This window comes from Rhinopithecus roxellana, chromosome 19, assembly GCF_007565055.1.
Source record: "Rhinopithecus roxellana isolate Shanxi Qingling chromosome 19, ASM756505v1, whole genome shotgun sequence".
Classification (NCBI taxonomy): domain Eukaryota; kingdom Metazoa; phylum Chordata; class Mammalia; order Primates; family Cercopithecidae; genus Rhinopithecus; species Rhinopithecus roxellana.
Genome location: NC_044567.1, coordinates 14,799,555 through 14,826,780, shown reverse-complemented (window position 1 = coordinate 14,826,780; position 27,226 = coordinate 14,799,555). Strand labels below are relative to the sequence as shown.

Here is a 27,226-nt window from a genome sequence, read left to right as displayed (position 1 = left end):
CCCGGCCTTTTTTTTTGAGACAGAGTTTCACTCTTCTTGCCCAGGCTGGAGTGCAATGGAGTGATCTCAGCTCACTGCAACCTCCGCCTCCCTGGTTCAAGTGATTCTCCTACCTCAGCCTCCCAAGTAGCTGGGATTATCGGCAGCCCGGCTAATTTTGTATTTTCAGTAGAGGTGGGGTTTTACCATATTGGCCAGGCTAGTCTCTAACTCCTGACCTCAGGTGATCCACCTGCCTTGGCCTCCCAAAGTGCTAGGATTACAGCCTCAGGTGAGCCACCATGCCCAGCCTATTAGTTTTTAACATCCACTAATGGGCCTCACCCAGGCTCACTCCAGTCTTCCTTGTGAGTCCCGTGTGCTCCAGGGGCTCCCTCATTCTAATCAGCCACTTGCTGATTAGCCACTTACTAGTCTAGGTGGTTTTTTCAGTGCCCACAGCACTCATTTATTTCTCTGAATAATCTGTAAAGTATTTGATCACATGCTTTATTTTTGCTATTATGATTTTTAGTATATATTGTCATAAAAAATGAACATATTACAGCTTATTCACTCATTCAATTCGCCAGAACAGAGCACCCACTCTAGAAGAGGGGATCCACTCCGACGGGCTGTGACAGCAGCAGGTGCACAGTGAGGCCCAGGGACCAAGGAGAGAGGCAGGTGGGAACTTGGCAGGGGCCTCAGGGAAGGCAGCAGGGTCAGTAAGGTGGGCAAGGGGAAGGGAGAAGGGGAGCTTGGGCAGGGCAGAAAGATGTGGCAGCGATGGAGGACTTGGAGAACCACAGGTAGGCAGGTGTGGCAGGGCTAGGGACCAGGGCCTGTAGGCAGTGGGAGGTCTGGATGCCATGCCTGGAAACCGGTTCAGCCCTCAGGCACTGAGGCCCAGAAAATAGTGGGGTTTTTTTGTGTGTTTTGTTTTGTTTTGTTTTGCTTTGTTTTAGAAACAGGGTATTGCTCTGCTGCCCAGGCTAGAGTGTAGTGGTGCAATCGTATTTCACTGCAGCCTCCAACTCTTGGGCTCAGGCAATCTTCCTGCCTCACCCTGCTGACTAGCTGGGACTACTGGCATGAGCTATTGTGCCCATGTTTTGTTTTTATGTACTATAATGTCAGACTTGCAGGCTTGAACCGGAACTGGGTGGTACTGAGAGCAAAACCTGAAAGTTGTCCCCCACAACCCACTTCCCGTCACTTCCCAGGATGATCTTGTTGGAATGTGTCCTCTGGCCCCTTTTCAATGTATTTACCTACATACTCATGTACATATGTAGGATTTTTTTTTTTTTTTTTTTTTTGAGACGGAGTCTTGCTCTGTCACCCAGGCTGGAGTGCGGTGGCCGGATCTCAGCTCACTGCAAGCTCCGCCTCCCGGGTTTATGCCATTCTCCTGCCTCAGCCTCCGGGGTAGCTGGGACTACAGGCGCCCGCCACCTCGCCCGGCTAGTTTTTTGTATTTTTTAGTAGAGACGGGGTTTCACGGTGTTAGCCAGGATGGTCTCGATCTCCTGACCTCGTGATCCGCCCGTCTCGGCCTCCCAAAGTGCTGGGATTACAGGCTTGAGCCACCGCGCCCGGCCCCATATGTAGGATTTTTTTAAAAAAAAGCAGTTCCTTGCTATTTTTTAATTTTTTTTTTTTTTAAAAAGAATGTGTCTTCCTCTCAAAAATAACCACAGGTCAGGCACAGTGGCTCATGCCTGTAATCCCAGCACTTTGAGATGTCACGCGTGTCCGTGTGAAGAGACCACCAAACAGGCTCTTCCCATCCAGTGAAAGGGTCTACCCAGACCAAGAGGTATTTTAGCAACGAGGCTGTTTATTTCACCTGGGTGCAGGCGGGCTGAGTCCAAAGAGTCAGCAAAGGGTGGTGGGATTATCATTAGTTCTTATAGGTTTGGGATAGGTATATAAAATACATTCTTAACCACGAGGCAGAATATTACAAAGTACCTTCTTAAGGGAAGGGGAGACTATATCGTATCAGCTAGGGTGAGGCAGGAACAAATCACAATGGTGGAATGTCATCAGTTAAGGCCATTTTCACTTCTTTTGTGATTCTTCAGTTACTTCAGGCCATCTGGATGTATACGTGCAGGTCACAGGGGATATGATGGCTTAGCTTGGGCTCAGAGGCCTGATATTCCTGTCTTCTTATATTAATAAGAAAAATAACATAAAATAGTGTTGACGTGTTGGGGCAGCAAAAATTTTGGGGGGGTGGTATGGAGAGATAATGGGCGATGTTTCTCAGGTCTGCTTCAAGCGGGATTGGGGCGGCATGGGAACCTAGAGTGGGAGAGATTAAGCTGAATGAATATTTTGTGATAAGGTGTGATACTGTGGGGTTGTTAGAAGAAATATTTGTCATATAGAATGATTGGTGATGGCCTGGATACAGTTTTGTATGAATTGAAAACCTAAACGGAAGACACAAGCGCCAAATAAAAGAAGGAGAAAAATAGGTATTAAAGGACTAGTAATTGGGAGGACCCAGGACATCCAATTGGAGAGTGCCCAAGAGGGTTCAGCATAATTACTTGCTTGATTGGCGAGTTTTTGGGAAAAGACCATTAGTCTGTTTTACCTTTCCTGAAGATTGAGGATGGTAAGGGGTATGAAGTTTCCACTGAATACCAAGAGCCTGAGAAACTGCTTGGGTGATTTGACTAATAAAGGCAGGTCCATTATCGGACTGTATAGAGGTGGGAAGGCCAAACTGAGGAATTATGTCTGACAGAAGGGAAGAAATGACTGCAGTGGCCTTCTCAGACCCTGTGGGAAAGGCCTCTTCCCATCCAGTGAAAGGGTCTACCCAGACCAAGAGGTATTTTAGTTTCCTGACTCGAGGCATGTGAGTAAAGTCAATTTGCCAGTCCTGGGTGGGGGCAAATCCCCAAGCTTGATGTGTAGGGAAGGGAGGGGGTCTGAACAATCCCCAAGGAGTAGTAGAATAGCAGATGGAACACTGAGAAGTGATTTCTGTATGGATAGATTTCCACAATGGAAAGGAAATGAGAGGTTAGGTACTAAGAGGTGGGCTAGCAGCTTGTAACTTACATGAAAGAGGTCATGAAATGACAATAGGATAGAATGGGCCTGTGAGGCTGGAAGGAGATATTTTCCTTGATCCAAGAACCATTTGCCTTGTGTGGGAAGAGATTGATAGGTGGAAGTTTCAGTGGGAGAGTAGGTGGGAGTGACCGATGAGAAAGAGAAAAACTGACCGTGAGGGACAGAAGTTGGAATGCTAGCTGCTTCTTTAGCTACCTTATCAGCATAAGCGTTGCCCTGAGCGATGGGATCTGATGCCTTTTGGTGGCCCTTGTAGTGTATGACTCCAGCTTCTTTTGGAAGTAAAGCAGCCTTGAGAAGAGTTTTTATTAAGGAGGCATTAATGATGGAGGACTCTTGTGTAGTGAGGAAATTTCTTTCTGCCCATATAACAGCATGGTGGTGCAGGATATGGAAGGCATATTTAGAGTTAGTGTAAATATTGACACATAGTCCCTTTGCAAGAGTGAGGGCCTGAGTTAAGGCAATGAGTTCAGCTTGCTGAGAGGTAGTGTTGGGGGTGCAGAAAGTATATGTGTTAGGTGTAAGGAAGAAAATAGATTTTGGAAGTTATGAGAACTGTAGAGAGCATAGTTTGTGATTTTGAGGGCCTCTAAAAGTATTAAGGCAGTGGCAGTCACTGCACGCAGACATGAGGGCTAGGCTAACACAGTAAGGTCAAGTTGTTTAGATAAAAAGGCTACAGGGTGCAGTCCTGGTCCTTGTGTAAGAATTCCGGCCGGGCGCGGTGGCTCAAGCCTGTAATCCCAGCACTTTGGGAGGCCGAGACGGGCGGATCATGAGGTCAGGAGATCGAGACCATCCTGGCTAATACGGTGAAACCCCGTCTCTACTAAAAAATACAAAAAACTAGCCGGGCGATGAGGCGGGCGCCTGTAGTCCCAGCTACTCGGGAGGCTGAGACAGGAGAATGGCGTGAACCCGGGAGGCGGAGCTTGCAGTGAGCTGAGAGCCGGCCACTGCACTCCAGCCTGGCGGCAGAGCAAGACACTCCGTCTCAAAAAAAAAAAAAAAAAAAAAAAAAAAAAAAGAATTCCGACTGCACAGCCCTGCACTTCGGCTGTGTGTAATGAAAAGAGTTGGGATGAGTCAGGGAGAGCTCGTGGGGGAGCAGTCTCTAAAGCTGTCTTCGAGGAACAGAAAGAGTAGTGGGGAAAGGATTTAGGATCTATGGGGTCAGCTAGGTTTATCTAGAATAGAATAATGGGTTGTGGAGGGAGGTATTGAGGATAGGAGAGTATATGGGTTTGGCACCACAGGGTGGATAGGCAAGACAATTTGGTTGATAAAGCACAGATCCTGAACTAACCTGTAAGTCTTGTCTAACTTGTTGAACTAACCTGTAAGGTTTTTGGACAGGTAAAACGGGGGAATTGTAAGGAGAGTTTACAGGCTTTAAAAGGCCATGCTGTAACAGGCAAGTGATAACAGGCTTTAATCCTTTTAAAGCATGCTGTGGGATGGGATATTGGCATTGAGTGGGGTAAGGGTGATTAGGTTTTAATGGGATGGTAAGGGGTGCATGATCGGTTGCCAAGGAGGGAGTAGAGGTGTCCTATACTTGTGGATTAAGGTGGGGCGATAAAGGGGAGGATGTGAAGGGGCTTTGAACTGGGGAAAAGGGCAGCAATGAGGTGTGGCTATAGCCTAGGAATAGTCAGGGAAGCAGATAATTTAGTTAAAATGTCTTCACCTAATAGGGGAGCTGGGCAGGTGGGGATAACTAAAAAGGAGTGCGTAAAAGAATGTTGTCCAAGTTGGCACCAGAGTTGGGGAGTTTTAAGGGGTCTAGAAGCCTGGCCGTCAATATCCACAAGTTATGGAGGCAAAGGAAATAGGCCCTTGAAAAGAAGGTAATGTGGAGTGGGTAGCCTCTGTATGGATTAAGAAGGGGATGGACTTACCCTCCACTGTAAGAGTTACCCAAAGCTTGGCATCCATGATGGTCCAGGGGGCCTCTGAGGTGATCGGGCAGTGTCAGTCTTCAGCTGCTAAGCCAAGGAGATCTGGGAAGGAGTCAGCCAAGGAACGTTGGGTTTGGGCTCCAGGGGCTTTAGGAGCAGCGGCAATGTGAGTCAGACAGTCCGACCTCCAGTGGGGGCCCGCACAGACATGGCTTAGGAGGAATCCCAGGCTGTGGGCATTCTGAGGCACAGTGGCCAGGCTTTTGGCATTTGAAGCAAGGTCCACCGAGGATGTTTTGAAGGAGCTCCTAGGAGCTGTGGCTTGTATGTTCTGAAGTTCTTGTACGCTGGAGATGTGGTTGTGGGTTGTCTTACAGTGGAGGCAAGTAGCTGTAACTCAGAAATGTGTTGTTGCCTGGCTTCCTCCTCTCTATTATTGTACACCTTGAAGGCGAGGTTGATTAATTCCTGTTGCAGGGTTTGAGGGCCGGATTTCAATTTTTGAAGCTTTTTTCTAATGTCAGGAGCTGACTGGGTGATAAAATGAATATTAAGAATAAGGTGAGGCCGGGCGCGGTGGCTCAAGCCTGTAATCCCAGCACTTTGGGAGGCCGAGACGGGCAGATCACGAGGTCAGGAGATCGAGACCATCCTGGCTAACACAGTGAAACTCCGTCTCTACTAAAAAATATAAAAAACTAGCCGGGCGAGGTGGCAGGCGCCTGTAGTCCCAGCTACTGGGGAGGCTGAGGCAGAAGAATGGTGTAAACCCGGGAGGTGGAGCTTGCAATGAGCCGAGATCCGGCCACTGCACCCCAGACTGGGCGACAGAACCAGACTCCGTCTCAAAAAAAAAAAAAAAAAAAAAGAATAAGGTGTAGGCCAGGCATGGTGGCTCATGCCTGTAATCCCAGCACTTTGGGAGGCTGAGGAAGGTGGATCACGAAGTCAGGAGATTGAGACCATCCTGGCTAACACGGTGAAACCCTGTCTCTACTAAAAATACAAAAAATTAGCTGGGCATGGTGGTGGGTGCCTGTAGTCCTAGCTACTTGGGAGGCTGAGGCAGGAGAATGGTGTGAACCCGGGAGGTGGAGCTTGTAGTGAGCCAAGATCGTGCCACTGCACTCCAGACTCCAGCCTGGGCAACAGAGCAGGACTCTGTCTCAAAAAAAAAAAAAGAATAAGGTGGCCTTCTGGCCCCTCTGGGTCTAGGGCAGTAAAGCGTCTAAGGGTTACTGCTAAGCAAGCCATGAACTGGGCTGGGTTTTTATATTTGATGAAAAAGAGCCTAAACGCTAACTGATTTGGGAGAGGTGGGATAAAGAAAAAGGAACATTAACCTTGACTATGCCTTTAGCTCTAGCCACCTTTATAAGAGGAAATTGTTGGGCAGGTGGGGGAGGGCCAGTAGTGGAACGAAACTGTAAGGGGGACCAGGTGTGAGGAGGGGAAGTGATAACAGGATTATAGGGTGCGGGGACGGGGGGGGAGCAGAAGCTGAGGACAAATTGGGACCTGGTGAGGAGCAGCCTGGGGAGGAGAGGTCAGATGGGTCTGTAGAAAAGGAAGATTCGAAAGACTCAGTGATGCTTGGGGTTGGGACTGAAGGGACAGGCGGGAGGCAAAGAAGGAGGATGTGGGATAAGTCACACTGGGAACAGAGACTAGGGAGGGACCGACGTGTAAAAGAATGCCTGGGCGTCAGGCACCTCAGACCGTTTGCCCATTTTTCCACAAAATCATCCAGGTCTTGTAAAATGGAGAATCAAAAGTGCCGTTTTCTGGCTATTTAGAACCACTATGGCCAACTTTCCGCCCTCCATTCCCCCATTACAGAGTTTGTATTGGGGCCAAGTGGTGTTGCAGAAGAAAATAAGATGCTTAGATTTTAGGTCAGGCAAGAGTTGAAGAGGTTTTAAGTGTTTAAGAACACAGGCTAAGGGAGAAGATGGGGAAATGGAGGGCAGAAAGTTGCCCATAGTGAAGGAGGTAAGTTTAAAGAGAAAGGTAGAGACACAGAGAAGGCGGGTAGGGAGCAGCCCTGGACTGCAATGTGGGTGAGAGCAGCCAAAGCAAGCATCCCCGCAATTGACTTGTCATCGAGGGAATTTGGGTGAATGACCAAGGTAGGCGTCCCTGCGGTGATCAGACACAATGGAATGTGGGTGAATAATCAATCAGGCATCGCTGCAGTGATTAAAAACCAAGGGAAGACTGTCTTCCCAAGTCCGTGCTCAGCGCCGGAGTTTTGGGTCCATGGATGAAATGTGTCTCATCCTTGCCAGGCTGGACATTGTCCCTCCAACTGAAACCCTGAGTTTCTGAGGCCAAGGCTCCTGTCTTTGCCTTCGTTCTGTTTCCACAGTGCCTAGAAGAGCTGATTTCTAGTGAATGGCTTATTTTGCTTCTTCCCCACAGTAACCTTCCTGATGCAAAATCCAGAGCCCTTGACAACATTGGCAGAGTTTTTGCCAGAGGTGGGAAATTCCAGCAAGCCATTGACACGTGAGTGACCAAGAATTGCCTCTTCCCCACCTCCATGATTAGAACTTCTCATCCTAACATGAAAATTTGTTTCCAGTGATAAGAATCCAGCCTGGGCAACATAGGAAGACTCCCTCTCTACAAAAAAAAAAAAAAAAAAAAAAAAAAAAATTAGCCGGGCATACCGTCCTGTGCCTGTGGTCCCAGCTACTTGGGAGGCTGAGGTGGGAGGATTACATGAGCCTGGGAGGTTGAGGCTGCAGTGAGACATGATCACACTACTGCACTCCAGCCTAGACCATATGTTACCGGTGGAAGGTATCCCAAGTTATTGGCAGTCAATCTGTACAGGTCTGCAGCAACCTCAATTCTTGCCTCCTCAGAAGAAAGAATTTGAATGAGGAGTGGAAGTTTATTAAAAAGCTAGGCCGGGGCTAGGCCCTGTGGCTCACGCCTGTAATCCCAGCACTTTGGGAGGCTGAGGTGGGCAGACCACGAGGTCAAGAGATCGAGACCATCCTGGTCAACATGGTGAAACCCCGTCTCTACTAAAAATACAAAATTTAGCTGGGCGTGGTGGTGCATGCCTGTAATCCCAGCTGCTCAGGAGGCTGAGGCAGGAGGATCACTTAAACCCGGGGAGGCAGAGGTTGCAGGGAGCCGAGATTGCACCATTGCACTCCAGCCTGGGTGACAGAGTGAGACTCCATCCAAAAAAAAAAGGCCGGGCACGGTGGCTCACGCCTGTAATCCCAGCACTTTGGGAGGCGGAGACGGGCAGATCACGAGGTCAGGAGATCGAGACCATCCTGGCTAACACATCACCGTGCCTGGCTAATTTTTGTAATTTTTTGTAGAGATGGGGTTTTGCCGTGTTGCCCAGGCTCGAACTCCTTGGCTTAAGCAGTCCATCCACCTTGGCTTCCCAAAGTGCTAGGGTTACAGGAATGAGCCACCATACTTAGTAATATTCTTTTTTTGTTTTGGAGACGGAGTCTCGCTCTGTTGCCCAGGCTGGAGTACAGTGGCCAGATCTCAGCTCATCGCAAGCTCCGCCTCCTGGGTTTATGCCATTCTCCTGCCTCAGCCTCCCGAGTAGCTGGGACTACAGGCACCCGCCACCTCGCCCGGCTAGTTTTTTGTATTTTTTAGTAGAGACGGGGTTTCACCATGTTAGCCAGGATGGTCTCGATCTCCTGACCTCGTGATCCGCCCGTCTCGGTCTCCCAAAGTGCTGGGATTACAGGCTTGAGCCACCGCGCCCGGCCGGTAATATTCTTAAACATTATTTGTGTTGTGTGTATGTGTGTGTGTGTTGAGATGGGGTCTTGCTCTGTCACCCAGTCTTGGAGTGAAGTGGTGTGGTCTTGGCTTACTGCAACCTCCACCTCCCAGGTTCAAGTTACTCTTCTGCCTCAGCCTCCTGAGTAGTTGGGGCTACAGGCGCCTGCCACCATGCCTGGCTAATTTTTGTATTTTTAGTAGAGAGAGGGTTTTGCCATGTTGGCTAGGCTGGTTTCGATCTCCTGACCTCAGATGATCTGCCCACTTCAGCATCCCAAAGTGCTAGAGACATGAGCCACCACGCCAGCCTCAACTGTTGTATTAAATTCCACATTCCGCTGGGCGCGGTGGCTCAAGCCTGTAATCCCAGCACTTTGGGAGGCCGAGATGGGTGGATCACGAGGTCAGGAGATCGAGACCATCCTGGCTAACACGGTGAAACCCCGTCTCTACTAAAAAATACAAAAAACTAGCCGGGCGAGGTGGCGGGTGCCTGTAGTCCCAGCTACTTGGGAGGCTGAGGCAGGAGAATGGCATGAACCCGAGAGGAGGAGCTTGCAGTGAGCTGAGATCCAGCCACTGCATTCCAGCCTGGGTGACAGAGCAAGACTCCGTCTCAAAAAAAAAAATAAAAAAAAAAATAAATTCCACGTTCCATAGATGTTACCAAAATAGTCTCAGTAGTCTTAAAATATCATTATGCTTATGAACTCCACCCTTGTATCTAAAAGAACTGGTAGTTGGAGAACAAGTTTTATTCTGCCACCCAGCAGGAAGCCTTGGCATCCTGTGGCCTAGTGCATGGTTTTGGGGGATGAAGCTGACCCTTGTTCTTCATGTCCCCAGGTGGGAAGAAAAGATCCCTCTGGCAAAAACCACCCTGGAGAAGACCTGGCTGTTCCATGAGATTGGCCGCTGCTACTTGGAGCTGGACCAGGCCTGGCAGGCCCAGAATTACGGCGAGAAGTCCCAGCAGTGTGCCGAGGAGGAAGGGGACGTTGAGTGGCAACTGAATGCCAGTGTTCTGGTGGCCCAGGCACAAGGTATGGGCTCAGAGATGACCACCCTACCTTTCCCAGCCTTCAGGCCCAGCTCACACCAGGGGTAGGAGTCCTGTGGACTGAGTTTACCATCCCAGTGTTTTTCCTTCCCAGATTGTTCTGAGAGTGGGGATAAGCCACTCCATTTTGACCAGCACGTGGTGAGTGCCTACATTAAGCAAAACTTGGTTAGAGCTTGGGGCACCTTGAGCCTACCTCTGCCCTTGAGGAGCGCAGCTGCAGACCCACACAGCCTGTCGTCTTTATAACAGAGCCCATGTGTTGAGCCACTTTCCTTCTGCCTTGGTACTTTTTTTTGTTTTGTTTTGTTTTTGAGACAGAGTTTCGCTGCTGTTGCCCAGGATGGAGTGCAGTGGTGTGATCTCAGCTCACTGCAACCTCCGCCACCCAGGTTCAAGTGATTCTCCTGCCTCAGGCTCCCAAGTAGCTGGGATTACAGGCGTCTGTCACCATACCTGGCTAATATTTTGTGTTTTTAGTAGAGACAGGGTTTCACCATGTTGGCTAGGCTGGTCTCAAACTCTTGACCTCAGGTGATCCAACTGCCTCAGCCTCCCAAAGTGCTAGGATTACAGGCATGAGCCACCGTGCCTGGCCCTGTTTTGTTTTTTGAGACGAAGTCTCGCTATGTTACCCAGGCTAGAGTGCAGTGGCATGATCTTGGCTCACTGCAACCTCGGCCTCCTGGGTTCAAGTAATTATCCTGCTTCAGCCTTCAGAGTAGCTGGGATTACAGGCACACACCACCACACCTGGCTAATTTTTGTATTTTTAGTAGAGATGGGGTTTCACCACATTGGTCAGGCTGTTCTCGAACTCCTGACATCAGGTGATCCATCCGCCTCAGCTTTCCAAAGTGCTGGGATTATAGGCATGAGCCACAACACCCAGCCAGCATTCTTGTATTGAATCATTATGATGTAGGCATTATCATCATCCTCACTTTAGAGATAGGGAAACTGAGGCACAGAGAGGTTCAGTAGACTCTCCAAGCCCCATGGGGGAACCGGTTTTTTTGTTTGTTTGTTTGTTTTGAGACGGAGTCTCGCTCTGCCACCCAGGCTGGAGTGCAGTGGCGCAATCTCGGCTCACTGCAAGCTCTGCCTCCCGGGTTCATGCTGTTCTCCTGCCTCTGCCTCCCGAGTAGCTGGGACTACAGGCGCCCGCCACTAGGCCCGTCTAATTTTTTTTTCGTATTTTTAGTAGATATGGGGTTTCACTGTGTTAGCCAGGATGGTCTCGATCTCCTGACCTCATGATCCACCCGCCCCAGCCTCCCAAAGTGCTGGGATTAGAGGCGTGAGCCACTGTGCCCGGACTTTTTTTTTTTTGAGATGCAGACTCACTCTGTCACCCACGCTGGAGTGCAGTGGCGCAATCTTAGCTCACTACAACCTCTGCCTCCTGGCGTCAAGTGATTGTCCTGTCACATTGAGATAACTTTAAATTACATATTCAGTTAAAAATTAGGCTGGGGCCAGGCGCAGTGGCTCACGCATGTAATCCCAGCACTTTGGGAGGCCCGGCCTCAAGTCTGTAAATTTTCTAAAAATCATTGAACTTTATCCTTACTAGCCGGTGAACTTTATTTATGTATTTTTTTGAGAAGGAGTCTCACTCTGTCGCCCAGACTGGAGTGCAGTGTCACCATCTTGGCTCATTGCAACCTCCGCCTCCCAGGGTCTAGTGATTTTCCTGTCACATTGAGATAACTTTAAATTACATATTCAGTTACAAATTAGGCTGGGGCCAGGCGTGGTGGCTCACGCATGTAATCCCAGCACTTTGGGAGGCCGAGGCAGGTGGATCACTTGAGGTCAGGGGTTTGGTACCAGTCTGACCAACAAGATGAAACCTTGTCTCTACTAAAAATACAAAAATTAGCTGGGTGTGGTGGCACACACCTGTAGTCCCAGGTACTCAGGAGGCTGAGGCAGGAGAACTGCTTGAACCCGGGAGGCAGAGGTTGCAGTGAGCCCAGATTGTGCCACTGCACTCCAGTCTGGGTGAAAGAACGAGACTCTGTCTCAAAAAAAAAAAAAAAAAAAAAAAAAAATTAGCCTGGGCACAGTGGCTCACACTTGTAATCCTGGCACTTTGGGAGGCCAAGGTGGGAGGATCGGTTGAGCCCAGGAGTTTGATACCAGCCTGGGCAACATAGGGAGATCTCATCTTTACAAAAAATAAAGCAACATAAAGAGACTGCATCTCTACAAAAAATAAAAAATTAGGGCCAGGCACGGTGGCCCATGCCTGTAATCCCAGCACTTTGGGAGGCCGAGGTGGGCAGATCACAAGGTCAGGAGTTCAAGACCAACCTGGCCAACATAGTGAAACCCCATCTCTACTAAAAATCCAAAAACTTAGCTGGGCATAATGGCACACGCCTGTAATCCCAGCTACTTGGGAGGCTGAGGCAGGAGAGTTGCTTGAACCTGGAAGGTGGAGGTTGCAGTGAGCTGAGATTGTGCCACTGTACTCCAGTCCAGGCGACTGTGAAAAAAAAAAAAAAAATTAGCTGAGTGTGGTGGCAGGCACCTGTGATCCCAAATATTTGGGAGGCTGAGGTGGAAGGATCGCCTGAGCCCAGGTTGAGACTGCAGTGAGCCATGATCATACCACTGCATTCCAGCCTGGGATACAGAGCGAGACCCTGACCCTCACTCAAAAAAAAAAACAGAAACAAAGAGAAAGAATGAAAGAATAGTCCTGAATGATTTACGCTCTTGAATAAGCATGTGACTCCTCTGCAGACCTTTAATGTCAGAGTCCCACTGGTCTTGGAAGGAATACTGTGACTCCACATATTTTCAGAATTACATTTAAATTTCCTTTCAAGTGTAATAGCCTTCGTTTTTTTTTTTCTTTTTTGAGATAGAGTCTTGCTTTATCACCCAGATTTTAGTGCAGTGTCACATCCGTGCATTCATGGCTCACTGCAGCCTCAACCTCCCAGGCTCCAGTGATTCTGTCTCCTCAGTCTCCCAAGTCGCTGGGACCACAGGTGCATGTCACCATGCCTGGCAAATTTTTTTTTTTTTTTGGTAGAAACGGGGTCTCCCTATGTTGCCCAGGCTGTTCTGGAACTCCTGAGCTCAAGCAGTGCTCCCACCTTGGCCTCCCAAAGTGCTGGGATTACAGGTGTGAGCCACTGTGTCTGGCCAAGTGTAATAGCCTTTTATTTAATTTTATTTATTTATTTGTGAGATAGAGTTTCACTCTTTCACCCAGGCTGGAATGCAGTGGTGCAATCTCAGCTCAGTGCAACCTCTGCCTTCCAATTTCAAGTGATTCTTCTGCCTCAGCCTCCCAAGTAGCTGGGATTACGTGCGTCCACCACTATGCCTGGCTAATTTTTGTATTTTCAGTAGAGATGGGCTTTCACCATGTTGGCCAGGCTGATCTCGATCTCCTGACCTTGTGATCTGCCTGTCTCAGCCTCCCAAATTGCTGGGATTACCACTATGCCTGGCTAATTTTTGTATTTTCAGTAGAGATGGGCTTTCACCATGTTGGCCAGGCTGATCTCGATCTCCTGACCTTGTGATCTGCCTGTCTCAGCCTCCCAAATTGCTGGGATTACAGGCGTGAGACACCGTAACTGGCTGTAATGGCCTTTTAAAGTCTGACTTACGAGCACAAGGGCTTATTTTCCCCATGGGTCTCAAAGCAGTGCTTAGGAGGAGGATAGATCTTGGATATACTCAATTGTAAAAGAAAGCAGTGGTTTGTGAAGACCTTGGCTGGTAAGCACTTTCTCCTTTATGAAGCTCTTGGCCAGGCGGGGAGGTTCATGCCTGTAATCCCAGCACTTTGGGAGGCCAAGGTAGAGGATTGCTTGAGGCCAGGAGTTCGAGACCAGGCTGGGCAACATGGTGAGACCCTGTCTCTATTAATTTAATTATATATATATATATATATATATTTTTTTTTTTTTTTTTTTCTTTTTTGAGACGGAGTCTCGCGCTGTCACCCAGGCTGGAGTGCTGTGGCCGGATCTCAGCTCACTGCAAGCTCTGCCTCCCGGGTTCACGCCATTCTCCTGCCTCAGCCTCCCGAGTAGCTGGGACTACAGGCGCCGCCACCTCGCCCGGCTAGTTTTTTGTAGTTTTTAGTAGAGACAGGGTTTCACCGTGTTAGCCAGGATGGTCTCGATCTCCTGACCTCGCGATCCGCCCGTCTCGGCCTCCCAAAGTGCTAGGATTACAGGCTTGAGCCACCGCGCCCGGCCTATATATATTTTTTGAGGCAGGGTCTCACTCCGTCACCCAGGCTGGAGTGCAGCAGTGCAATATGGGCTCACTGCAACATTGACCTTCCGGGCTCAAGGGATCCTCCCATCTCAGCCTCCCAAGTAGCTGGGACTACATGCATGCGGCCCCACACCCAGCTGATTTTGTATTTTTGGTAGAGATGGGGTCTTACTATGTTGCCCAGGCTAGTCTTGAACTCCTGGTTCAAGTGATCCGCCTGTCTTAGCCTCCCAAAGTGCTGGGATTACAGGTTTGAGCCACCGCACCTGGCCTATGTATGTGTGTATGTATGTATGTATGTATGCATTTTTAATTAATTTTTTTTTTGAGACAATCTTGCTCTGTCATCCAAGCTGGAGTGTAATGCCGCAATCTCGGCTCACTGCAACCTCTGCCTCCCGGGTTCAAGCAATTCTTGTGCCTCAGCCTCCTGAGTAGCTGGGTTTACAGTCGCCCGTCACCATGCTTGGCTAATTTTTGTATTTTTTGTAGAGACCGGATTTCACCATGTTGGCCAGACTGGTCTCAAACTCCTGACCTCAAGCAATCCGCCCACCTTGGCCTCCCAAAGTGCTGGGATTACAGGTGTGAGCCACCACGCCCAGCCTGACCTATGTATTTAATTTTTTAAAATGAAATGAAGCTCTGAGGACTCAAATCAGTCACTCAATCTGTTAATCATTTCAGTCCCAGCTCCAGCACTAATTGGCACAGAGAGCCCAGATGAGCCACTTTTTCTATGGGTTCAGATTGTACCTGAGTAGGGCCTGGACTCGAGACAGCTGAGGTTCCAGCAGCTGGCCTATGGGTTGCATCCAGCCCTCCATGCTTTGTTTGGTCTGCATATCATTTTTGAAAAAAACGAATGACCATTTTAAAAATACGAATTTCTGGCCAAGCGGTGGCTCACACCTGTAATCCCAGCACTTTGGGAGGCCGAGGCGGGCAGATCACCTGAGGTCAGGGTTTGAGACCAGCCTGATCAACATGACAAAACCCCATCTCTACTGAAAAAACAAAATTAGACTGAGCGCAGTGGCTCACGCCTGTAATCCCAGCACTTTGGGAGACCGAGGCAGGAGGATCACAAGGTCAGGAGATGGAGACCATCCTGGCTAATACGGTGAAACCCCATCTCTACTAAAAATATAAAAAATTAGCCGGGCATGGTGGCGGGCACCTGTAGTCCCAGCTACTCGGGAGGCTGAGGCAGGAGAATGGCGTGAACCCAGGAGGCGGAGCTTGCAGTGAGCCGATATCGCACCACTGCACTCCAGCCTGGGCAACCAGAGTGAAACTCTGTCTCAAAAAAAAGAAAAAAAAAAATTAGCCAGGTGTGGTGGCACACGCCTGTAATCCCAGCTACTCGGGAGGCTGAGGCAGAAGAATCGCTTGAATCTGGGAGGCAGAGGTTGCAGTAAGCCAACATCGCACCATTGCACTCCAGCCTGGGCAACAAGAGTGAAACTCTATCTCAAAAAAAAAACAAAAACAAAAGAATTTCCTCTTCCGGAACAATCTAAAGATGGAGCAGGATGCAGTTTTCTCCTCCACTCTAGAGACACATGATGTGTGCACTAGACTGCACCACAGTCCCCTTCTCTAACCAACCCCTTTGAATGACCTGAAACCCAAGGCCCAGGTTCCTCAGCCCTGGTTCTCAGTGGTGACACAGCCCAGGAACACGGTGGAAGGGATGGTGCTGAGCAGCTCAGTGATGCTTCCCTGGGGCCTGGGACGGACTACAGCTCACACAAGCTTCTGATGGGCCCTGGCAGTGCTCGAGCAGCCAGAGGCTCCATGATGCCCCACACATAGTCACACTCTATCTGTGTTGTGCCTTCTCCCCTTGCTCTCCAGTGAAGCTGAGAGACTTCGAGTCAGCCGTGAACAATTTTGAGAAGGCCCTGGAGAGAGCGAAGCTTGTGCATAACAATGAGGCGCAGCAGGCCATCATCAGCGTGAGCCTTTCCACCCGCCGGGCTTCGGGTGTCGGGAGTGGGGTCGGGTGGTCAGGCCTTCAGTTCCCCCTCGGCCTGCTTGGGTGGCCATTCCACAGTCTTTTTTTTTTTTTTTTTTTTTTTTGAGATGGAGTCTTGCTCTGTTGCCCAGGTTGGAGTGTAATGGCATGATCTTGGCTCACTGCAACCTTCACCTCCCAAGTCCAAGCAATTCTCTTGCCTCAACCTCCCAAGTAGCTGGGATTACAGGTGCATGCCACCAGGCCCGGCTAATTTTTGTATTTTTAGTAGAGGCAGTGTTTCTCCATGTTGGCCAGGCTGGTCTCGAACTCCTGACCTCAGGTGATCCACCTGCCTCGGCCTCCCAAAAGTGCTGGGATTACAGGCGTGAGTGACTACGTGCGGCCCCACAGCCGTTTATTATCCACCAACTGTAGGACACGCCCTAGATGGGGTGATGGCTTTGAAGTGTCTGCTATTGCCATCAGTTTGTATAGTAACCCAGGACACAGTTTTATTTGAAAAACAAAAATCAGAAAAAAAATTATTTATTTATTTATTTATTTATTTATATTTATTTACTTATTATTATTATTTTTTTTTGAGACAGAGTCTCGCTCTGTCGCCCAGGCTGGAGTGCAGTGGCATGATCTTGGCTCACTGCAAGCTCCGCCTCCTGGGTTCAGGTCATTCTCTTGCCTCAGCCTCCTGAGTAGTTGGGACTACAGGCGCCCGTCACCATGCCTGGCTAATATTTTGTATTTTTAGTAGAGACAGGGTTTCGCTGTGTTAGCCAGGATGGTCTTGATCTCCTGACCTCATGATCCGCCCACCTCGGCCTCTCAAAATGCTGGGATTACAGGCATGAGCCACCGTGCCCAGCCCAGAAACAAAAATTTTACAAAATCTATTTACCTCTGCTATGTACTCTGCATGATGATATTTCCTGTTGCATTCTGTTTTCTTATTTTTTATTTATTTATTTATTTATTATTGAGACAGGGTCTCACTCCTGTTGGCCAGGTCAGAATGCAGTGGCAGTATTATGGCTCATTGCAGCCTCGACCTCCTGGGTTCAAGTTATCCTCCTGCTTCATTTTAAAGTTTTTTTTGTAGAGATGAGGTCTCACTATGTCTTGAACTGAGCTCAGGCAATCCACCCTCTTCTTCAGCCTCCCAATGTGCTGGGATTACGGGTGTAAACTATGCTTGGCTTTTAAAAATTTTATTTTATTTTATTTTTTTGAGACTGAGTCTCGCCTGTCACCCAGGCTGGAGTGCAATGGTGCGATTTCGGCTCACTGCAACCTCCGCCTCCCAGGTTCAAACGATTCACCTGCCCTCCCGAGTAGCTGGGATTACAGGCGCGCCCCCACCACGCCCAGCTAATTTTTGTATTTTTAGTAGAGATGGGGTTTCACCATGTTGGCCAGGCTGGTCTCAAACTCCTGACCTCAGGTGATCTGCCCACCTCAGCCTTCCAAAGTGATGGGATTACTGGTGTGAGCCACCATGCCCGGCCTTTTTTTTTTTTTTTTTTTGAGGCGGAGTCTCACTCTGTCGCCCAGGCTGGAGTGCAGTGGCGCGATCTCAGCTCACTGCAAGCTCCGCCTCCCGGGTTCACGCCATTCTCCTGCCTCAGCCTCCCGAGTAGCTGGGACTACCGGCGCCCGCCACCGGCGCCCGGCTAATTTTTTGTATTTTTAGTAGAGACGGGGTTTCACCATGGTCTCGATCTCCTGACCTTGTGATCCCCCCGCCTCGGCCTCCCAAAGTGCTGGGATTAAAGGTGTGAGCCACCGCACCCGGCCCTTTTTTTTTTTTCTTTTTTTAAATAGAGACAGGGCCAGGCATGGTGGGACCTGGCCTGGGACCCACCCGTGTTGCTGGGTCTCGGTAACATGGCAAAACCCTATCTCTAAAAAATAAAAAAAGTTAGCCAGGCGTGGTGACATACGCCTATAGTTCCAGCCACTTGGAAGGCTGAGGTGGGAAGACCACTCAAGCCTGAGAAGTTGAGGCTGTAACAGGGAGTGATCTCACCCCTGCACTCCAGCCTGGTGACAGAGCAAGACCCTGTCTCTAAATAAATAAATAAATAAGTAGAGATGGAGTCTCAGTATATTGGCCAGGCTAGTCTCAAACTCTTGGCCTCAAATGATTCTCCTGCCTTGGCCTGCCAAAGTGCTGGGATTACAGGCATGGGCCACTGTGCCTAACCTTATTTTCTTATTTTCTTTTTCTTTTTACTTTTTATTTATTTTTTTTTAGACAGTGTCTCTCTGTCACACAGGCTTAGTGCAGTGATGAGATCATAGCTTACTGTAGCCTTGACCTCCTGGGCCGAGGCAATCCTCACACCTTAGCCTGCCATCTAGATGGAAATACAGATGCATGTCACCATGCTGGGGGCTAATTTTTTATTTTTTGTAGACTCAGGGTCTTACTCTGTTACCCAGGCTGGTCTCAAACTCTTGGACTCAAGTGATCCTCCGGCCTTGGGCTTCCAAAGTGCTGGGACTGAGCCACTGTACCCAGCCCTCATTTTCTTTTATCAGCAGTTCTCCAGCGTTTTGGCACAAGGCTCCAGTTTTGTGGAAGACAATTCTTCCATGGGCTGGTAGCGGGGGGAATGGTTTCAGGATGAAACTGTTCCGCCTCAGATCATCAGACATTAGATTCTCATGAGGAGCGTGCATCATAGATCTCACATGTGCAGTTCCCAATAGGGTCTCCCTCCTATGAGAAGCTAATGCCACCACTGATCTGACAGCGTAATGCTCACTTGCCCACCCTCTACTCACCTGCTGTGTGGCCCGGTTCCTAACAGGCCATGGACCAGTCAGTGGCCCAGGGGTTGGGGACCCCGGTCTAAATTGACGTTAGGACTTGAAGTTTGGAAAATACTACCTCTTCCAGGAGACAAGAAATCTAGTGTGATTTCCTCATTCTCTTGCCTAAACCCTTTATTGCTGCCTAGGTGTCTCTGTTCCTGACTTTTCCTCACAGGGGTAGGAAGGCATTGGGTAAGCTCTCCCCTGTGGGCCTCTGCAGCCTTCCTGCTGGTCAGTCCCCAGCCCCCATCACCTTGCATTCCGGCTCCAGCCAATACCAGCTTCCTGTCTTCTTAAACAGGCTTTCTTTTTTCTTTTCTTTTTCTTTTTCTTTTTTTTGAGACAAGGTCTTGCTCTGTCACCCAGGCTAGAGTGCAGTGGTGTGACCACAGCTCACTACAGCCTTGATCTCTGGGCTCAAGAGATAAGTATCTGGGACTACGAGTGTGGGCCACCATGCCTGGCTGATATTTTTAAATTTTATTTTTTGTAGAGATGAGGTCTTGCTATATTGCCCAGGCTGGTCTTGAGCTCCTGAGCTCAAGCAATCCTCCTGTCTCAGCCTTTTAAAGTGTTGAGTTTATAGGTATGAGCCACCATACCAGGCCTGAACAGCTTTCTTATGCCTCATAACGTATGCTGTTATATCTGCCTGGAATATTCTAAACTTTCCCTTCCCACCTCCTTCACCTGGCTAACTCCCACTCAACCTTTAGGTTTCAGGTTAGATGTCCCCTCTTCGAGGCGGCCTTCTCTGACCCCTCAGTCTGGGTGAGGAGCCCTCACATCTGGCTTTCACAGCCTCAATATGTCCCCCATCAAAGTCCACATTGTGCACTTGTAATTGCCTAGACTTCCATTGCTCAAGGAGGCAGCTGCTAGCCACGTGTGGCTACTTAGAGTAAAGTTAATTAAAACTAGGCTGGGTGTGGTGGCTTATGCCTGTAATCCCAGCACTTTGGGAGGCCCAGGCGGATGGATCACTTGTCAGGAGTTTGAGACCAACCTGGCCAACATGGTGAAACCCCATCTCTATTAAAAATACAAAAAATTAGCTGGGTATGGTGGCACACATCTGTAGTCCCAACTACTTGGGAGGCTGAGGCAGAAGAATCGCTTGAACCTGGAAGGTGGAAGTTGCATGAGCCAAGATCATGCCATTGCACTCCAGCCTAGGCAACAGAGCGAGACTCCATCTCAAAAAAAAAAAGAAAATAAAATAAAATTATCAGTCACACTAGCACATTTCTTTTTTTTTTTTTTTTTTTTTTGAGACGGAGTCTCGCTCTGTCACCCAGGCTGGAGTGCAGTGGCGCGATCTCGGCTCACTGCAACCTCCACCCCTCCAGGTTTAAGCAATTCTCTGCCTCAGCCTCCGGAGTAGCTGGGATTACAGGCACGTGCCACCATGCCCAGCTCATTTTTTTGTATTTTTAGTAGAGATGGGGTTTCACCATCTTGGCCAGGCTGGTCTTGAACTCCTGACCTCATGATCCATCTGCCTTGGCCTCCCAAAGTGCTGGGATTACAGGCGTGAGCCACTGCACCCAGCCACACTAGCCACATTTCAAGTCATTAATAGCCACATGTGAGGCCGGGTGTGGTGGCTCATGCTTGTAATCCCAACACTTTGAGGCCGAGGCTGGTGGATCACAAGGTCAGGAGATTAAGACCATCCTGGCCAACATTGTCTGTACTAAAAATACAAAAAATTAGGTGTGATGGCACACACCTGTAGTCCCAGCTACTTGAGAGGCTGAAGCAGGAGAATCGCTTGAACCTGAGAGGTGGAGGTTGCTGTGAACCAAGATCTTGCCACTGCACTCCAGCCTGGGCGACAGAGCAAGACTCTGTCTCAAAAAAAAAAAAAAAAAAAAACAGCCACTGTGGCCTATGAGTGCTACGTAATACAGATCTAGAATATTCCCATTGTGACAGAAATTTCTGTTGAATAGTGCTGGCCTGGCCTAGACTGTGTCAGGAGGCAGAGACCAGAGGAGAAACTTGGAGGTGCTCTGGGCTCCCCAACCCCACCCACTCCCAGTGCATCCAGGTAGACAGACGCACAAGTTCAGTAAAGTCTGCACACTGACCTCACAGGTGCACACTCACCCAGGCCTCTTCCTTTCGCTGCTGACCAGACAGTTTCCCTAAGCCCTTCCCATAGCCAAATTCCAGAGCACCACTGGCATGCAGCTGGACCCCAGGAAGTATCTGCTGGAGTGAAGTAAATGAGGCCCCTGTCCTCGGGGAGCTTGTGCCATGATTGAAAGAAACCAGACTGCATAACTTGTGGGCAGCAAAGGGGCATGGCCTCAGGGACCAGCCTGGGGTCTGTAGGCACTGGGCAAAGGGAGCAGGGACCCTGAGAAGTGAAGGCTCAGGACACTCCCAGTTGGAGGAAGACCTCATGCTGTGCTCTGAAGGACTAGGATAGCAGAGCTGGCCAGGCCGAGGAGGTGCAAGTGCACTGAAGACGTGGGAGGCCAGCGCTGAGGGCCAGTGGCCGGCAGAAGAGAGATCCTGGCCTGGGTCCAAGAGCTTGGGGGTTCCCGATGGTGGGGGTGGGGTGACGAAGCCCCAGACAGTTAGCCCACCAGCCTGGACTTGAAGGGCTGTGGACAGCAGAGAAGTGACCGGATCCCCTCTGTCTTTTGGGAGGCAGGTTCATGGTGAGCTGTTTGTGAGGACTGTGGTGAGGCTAACACTGCCCTCTCAGGGTGAAGCAATCATACCCAAAAGACCCCAGCAGGCGCAGTCTATCCTCTGCCACCACACGGCCCAGGGGAGCCCAGGCCTAGCACATTGTCGTCCTCATTGTATATGCTATGTCCCCAGCTCTGGCTTCCAGGCAAAGAGCACCCACCTCACTGCAGCCCTGCCAGATGTGCCATGCGCCACATACTTCCGTGTGATCACTCTGCAGACAGAGAGCATGGCCGTTCAGTTCAGGAAATATTCACTGAATGTAGATTGGCTCCAGGCTGCCAAGCCCAAAGGTGTACGGCCATGCTCCTGGCCCACAAGATTACAGTAAAAGGCCAGACACAGTGGCTCACACCTGTCATCCCAGCACTTTGGGAGGCTGAGGGTGGGAGGATCACTTGGGTACAGGAGTTCTAGACTAGCCTGGGCATCACAGGAAGACCCTGTCTCTTAAAAAAAAAAAAAAAAAAAAAAAAAAAACAGCTACTCAGGAGGCTGAGGCAGGAGAATGGCTTAAACCCGGGAGGCGGAGCTTGCAGTGAGCAGAGATGGTGCCACTGCACTCCAGCCTGGGCAACAGAGTGAGACTTGGTCTCAAAAAAACACACAAAGCACAAACCCTGGTTCATGACCAGCGCCATAGGGGACTAGGGGAATTCAGGGTGAGAGAGCCTCCACTGGGAGGCAGAGCTGAAGGCTTTCCAGCAAGGAGGATTTGAGGTCACCTTGAAGGCTAGGCAGTGGTTTTGAAGGGTTAGGGGGAAAGAGAAGGTCCCTGTGACCCTCAGTGACTCCTCATGGGACCAGGCCCCTGACCCCTCACCCTCCTGGATTGGCAATTCCAGGTAGGAAGGTTCACAGTGGGAGGGAGGTGGGGGGTGAGCAGACCAACATCACAAGAAAGAGTGTGTCGGCCTGCTATGAGCAAGAAGGCAAGACCTGCCCTCCAGAGGCTCACAGGCTGAGCTCCAGGCCTCTATGGATCGCACACTCGAGTTGGGGAAACTGCAGACATCCTGGAAGGCCCTTCTGAAGGCAGTCCTGTCCCCTTGGTGTGTTTCTGGGGCCCTTCAGTGCTGGCTTGCTGAGTGCTTGCAGGTTTGGATTGTCTTTTTGCATTGACTGAAGCTAAAAGCAGCTTTAGGTGGTTTATCTAAAGGTAGAAATGAGTAGATAGACACAACTCCAATACATGCCTAAGCCCAAGAGAAACGTGTTTGAATGACTCGCAGTCGTGTATCTCTCAGACACAAGTTGGTGTGGATCATTCTGAATCGGTGTAGATTAACCTGAGGGTAGGGGTCATCGGAGGGGCCACAGGGAAACCGAGGGTGGCAGGTTCCCACTAGAGCCCTGCCTTCTGGGATTGATCTGGGTGGGGAAAATTAATGGTGTAGGTGCCAAACACAGGGGTTAAGCTCCCTCTACCATCCACAGGCCTTGGACGATGCCAACAAGGGTATCATCGGAGAACTGAGGAAAACCAACTACATGGAGAATCTCAAAGAAAAGAGTGATGGAGGTGAGTTCCTGAACTCTGAAAAGGCAACTTCAGCATTCTCCCTCTGCTTTCTCTTCCTCTAGTCCGAGACACACGTGACAGCAGCTCCCCCGTCTGGGGGCTTGGCACTGCCCACCATGGATTCTGATTTCAGTGCCACCAGCAGCCCTAGCCTATCTCTGGGGCAGTAGAGGGCGAGGATTCAGGCCACCATGGGCTGGACTGTCTGACCCCAGAGCGCACTCATTTCTCTCTTCAATTGATTCATCAAGTATGTGTTGAGCACTTGTCATGTACGTGGAAGGTGTTAGATTCTGGGGAGACAGAGGCACATCCCTGCCCTGGAGGAGGCCATGGCCCTTTGGGCAAGGCTGACCAGTGGAGTTGTCAGCTGCTGGGCTCCTGCACGCAGGTGCTACACCAAGGTGGAGGTGTGCTGCCATGAGGGTGCATGCAACGGGACGCGGGCTCCTCTGGGGAGGCAGAGGAGTCTTTGACGAGGAAGAATCATCTACCTGCAACTCCAAAAGATGCCCAAGAGTTTTCCAGGAGACAGGTGGGAGAAGAAAGGCATTTCCAGCAGGGCCAAAGGCACAGAGACAGAATAACAGCAGTAGCTACCCTTTGGGGGCTCTTACTGAGTGTCCAGGCACTGGGTTAAGCACCAGACAGGAGTGATCTTGTTGGTCTTTACCCCGCTAGGAGGTGTAGGTGCTATGGGGGGAAAGGGAGGCTGAGTGAGGTAAGTGCTCTGTCAGAGTCGTGTAGCTAGGGAGGGGTGACTTGGGGCCCCACTCTCCCCACCTACGGTGCTGCTCTCGGGCCAGCAGTGTGATGGGCAGGTGCAGAGGGGGACGAGGTGCAGAGGCTGCCTGGCAGCTGTGCCTTACCACATTCTTTCTCACAAGGTCTCCAGGGAGTAAAGAGACCTTTGGCCCCTGCCTTTGGGCTCTCCTTTCCTGCAGGGAGGGAGGGAAGGAGAAGCAGAAGATGGCTGAGCAGCCCTACCCCACTGGAGAGGGGCCTAGAGGAGCAGGGGTGTTAAGCACAGTAGCCGACCCCTGTTCATGCTTCCTGCAGGCCAGGCATTCTTCCAAAGGCTTGGTGTGCATGGACTCATCCTATCCGTATCCGTTGAGGAACACTATGAAGGAAGTGTTATTAGCTTGACTTTATGGAGGACATGGAGGCAGAGGGATTAGAGGCTACGGTGGTTTTCAGTCTTGGGCGATCTGCTCTAGAACCCATGTGTCGGCCCGTGCCACACTGTTTCTAGTGACACAGACAGTCTTTTCCTGTCCCAGTCTGCGGAGCTCTGACTCCAGCCAGACTGGTGAACAGAGCCGGGGCTGGGGGCCTGGAAGGACACAGCCCAGTGCAGATTCTTGGCTGCAGCCCTCCAGGCTGCAAGGCTGAAATCCTCTCTGGTCCAGGTAGGGCAGCGGGAGGTTTCTGGGCACCTGAGCAGCCAGATGACAGCCCTGTATTATCCAGCACCTGTTCTGTGGTGGCTGGACCCCCTCAGAGGGGCTCTGTCTCCGCCCCCACATGCCCTTTGAGCTGCTCTGAGAAGCCACAGGAGCAACAGCTGTGGAGAGAGACTCTGCGGGGAAGCAGCCAACACCCCAGTCTCCCTGCCCTGGCCTGCGTCCTTGTGCCTGGAGAACTGCCGGGCACTTCCCTCTCAGAACAGCAGGTGGCAGCATTGCATCTGTTTTCACCTCCAAAGTGCTGTGATCCCTGAGACCGAGACCCTCTGCAGACACCTCAGTAACTAGTGGTTGCCAGGAGAAGAATGTAAGGGAGATGCAGAAGGGGATGTAACTTTTCTCCATAACTGATTAAAAAAAAATTTAGGAGCAAGGATCCCTTTGCTTGTAAAATAACTCAGCTGAACTTTTTTGTTAGCAGCCTATATCTTTATAGGAAACCTACCTTTTTCCCTATGTTTTTTCCTATATTTTCATAGGAAACCTCCCAACAAATAATGAATGTGCTTCCCAGGGACAAAGAGCAAGTGTCAGAATGAAGATGCTGGAGAAAACCCTTCTGTCGTTTACCAGCACCTATGCTATTTCTTGTAGAGAAAAGAGAAGGTGCTCTGGGGTCAGACTGTCCTGGGTTCAAATTCTGTCTCTGCTATTTCTTACTTGCAGTGTGACCATTGTGTGATTTTTCTTTTTTTTTGAAACGGAGCCTTGTTCTGTCATCCAGGCTGGAGTGCAGTGGTGCAATCTTGGCTCACTGCAACCTCCACCTCGGCCTCCCAAAGTGCTGGGATTACAGGCGTGAGCCACTGCGGCTTTTTTTTCTTTTTTTTTTTTTGGAAACAGAGTCTCCCTCTGTTGCCCAGTTTGGAGTGCAGTGCTGCGATCTCGGCTCACTATAACCTCTGCCTCCTAGGTTCAAGTGATTCTCCTGCCTCAGCCTCCTGAGTAGCTGGGACTACAGGCACGTGCCACCACGCCCAGCTTATTTTTGTATTTTTAGTAGCGATGGGGTTTCACCTTGGTGGCCTCCCACCTGCCTCGGCCTCCCAAAGTGTTGGGATTACAGGCATGAGCCATGCCGCCCGGCCGTGTAATTTCTTTCCTATCAGTCTCAGGTCCCTTGACTGCAAACTCAAATCAACGACAGTGCGCATTTTCCTGATGTCCGGATGGGATAAGCTATACAGCCCTCACGTGATGCGCAGGACGGAGCTGGGCTCAGTAAATGATGGTTCCCTTTCTCTGCTTTTGGAAAGGTGTGCTGTCAACACCAATTTAAAAAGCTGGCAAAAACAGTCATTCTCAGGGCCTTTCTTTCATCTGCCTCTCAAAAGCACAGGCCTCCACAGAGATGAACAGTTTCTTTCTTTCTTTTTTTCCTTTTTTTGGAGACAGGTCTCACTCTATCACCCAGGCTGGAGTACAGTGGCTCGATTTTGGCTCACCGCAGCTCCAACCTCCTGGGCTCAAGCGATTCTTCTGCCTCAGCCTCCAGATAGCTGGGACTACAGGCGCCAACCATCATGGCTGGCTAATTTTTGTATTTTTAGTACAGACAGGGTCTCACTGTGTCGCCCAGGCTGGTCTGGAACTCCTAGGCCTCAAGGGATCTGCCTGCCTCAGCCTCCCGAAGTGCTGAGATTACAGGCGTGAGCCACCGCACCCGGCCTGACATGAACAAACTTTTATCTTTCTTCCCACTTTTATTTTTCAGAAGCTTTACTGTGTGAAGATAGAATAATAGCAACAGAGAAGGACATGAGGAGAGTGAGAGATGAGCCCGAGAAGGTGGTGAAGCAGTGGGACCATATTGAGGATGAGAAAGAGACGGATGAGGACGATGAGGCTTTTGGGGGAGCTCTGCAGAGCACAGCAAGCGGAAAGCAGAGTGTGGAAGCAGGAAAAGCCAGAAGCGATTTGGGAGAAGTTGCCAAGGGCCTGTCAGGAGAATTAGGCACAAGATCAGGAGAAACAGGCAGGAAGCTACTAGAAGCTGGCAGAAGAGAGTCAAGAGAAATTTATAGGAGGCCTTCAGGAGAATTAGGCCAAAGACTCTCAGGAGAGTTCAGCAGACAGGAACCAGAAGAACTAAATAAAATTTCAGAAGTGGGCAGAAGAGAGCCAGAAGAACTGGGAAAAACACAATTTGGGGAAATAGGAGAAATGAAAAAAACAGAAAATGAGATGGAAAAGGAGTATGAGTGAAGACAGCGGTAGGGATGAGGATCAGGAAGTTAGTGTTCAGAAGGATAACGGGATCTTATTAAACTGGATTTTCAAGCGATTTATCTGTAATAGGAAAAATGAGGGTTTTACTTCTGCTGCTTTCTGTCACTATTTTGCCATTAAATAGGTGTCTTTCACTCTTGCAAACCCTGAGTCTGTCACTTTGTCTCCTCACCCCTGCCCATTCTTGGAAGAGCCTCGTGGAGAGAAAGGTGCCAAGAAGAAAGGGTTTCAGGAGGGTGAAGATACAGGAGCTTTAGGGAACGAGAAGTCACAGGGAGGAGGAGAGGGGAAGTCCTGGGAGGAGAGGTGCTTCCCAGACACCCCTGACTGACTGAGTCCTTCCAGTGCGCAGGACACTGGGGAGGCTTTATGGATGGAACAATGGTGGGGTGGCCCCAGCTAGCACAGGCAGGAGAATGCCCCAAGCCAGAGCTAAGC

At 49.9% G+C, this 27,226-nt stretch overlaps 1 protein-coding gene across 1 annotated transcript in view; it reads left to right on the top strand.

The window, feature by feature from the left end:
* TTC25 (tetratricopeptide repeat domain 25) overlaps nt 1-26,932 on the top strand; it is a 41,059-nt gene extending 14,127 nt beyond the window's left edge. Inside the window, exons 8-12 of the mRNA XM_010386414.2 lie at nt 7,404-7,490; nt 9,600-9,796; nt 15,928-16,028; nt 23,006-23,090; nt 26,274-26,932. Of these exons, the coding sequence (XP_010384716.1) occupies nt 7,404-7,490; nt 9,600-9,796; nt 15,928-16,028; nt 23,006-23,090; nt 26,274-26,764 (961 nt within the window). The 3' untranslated portion in view covers nt 26,765-26,932. The remainder of the gene's footprint in view (nt 1-7,403; nt 7,491-9,599; nt 9,797-15,927; nt 16,029-23,005; nt 23,091-26,273) is intronic.
* The last annotated feature ends 294 nt before the right edge of the window (nt 26,933-27,226 follow it).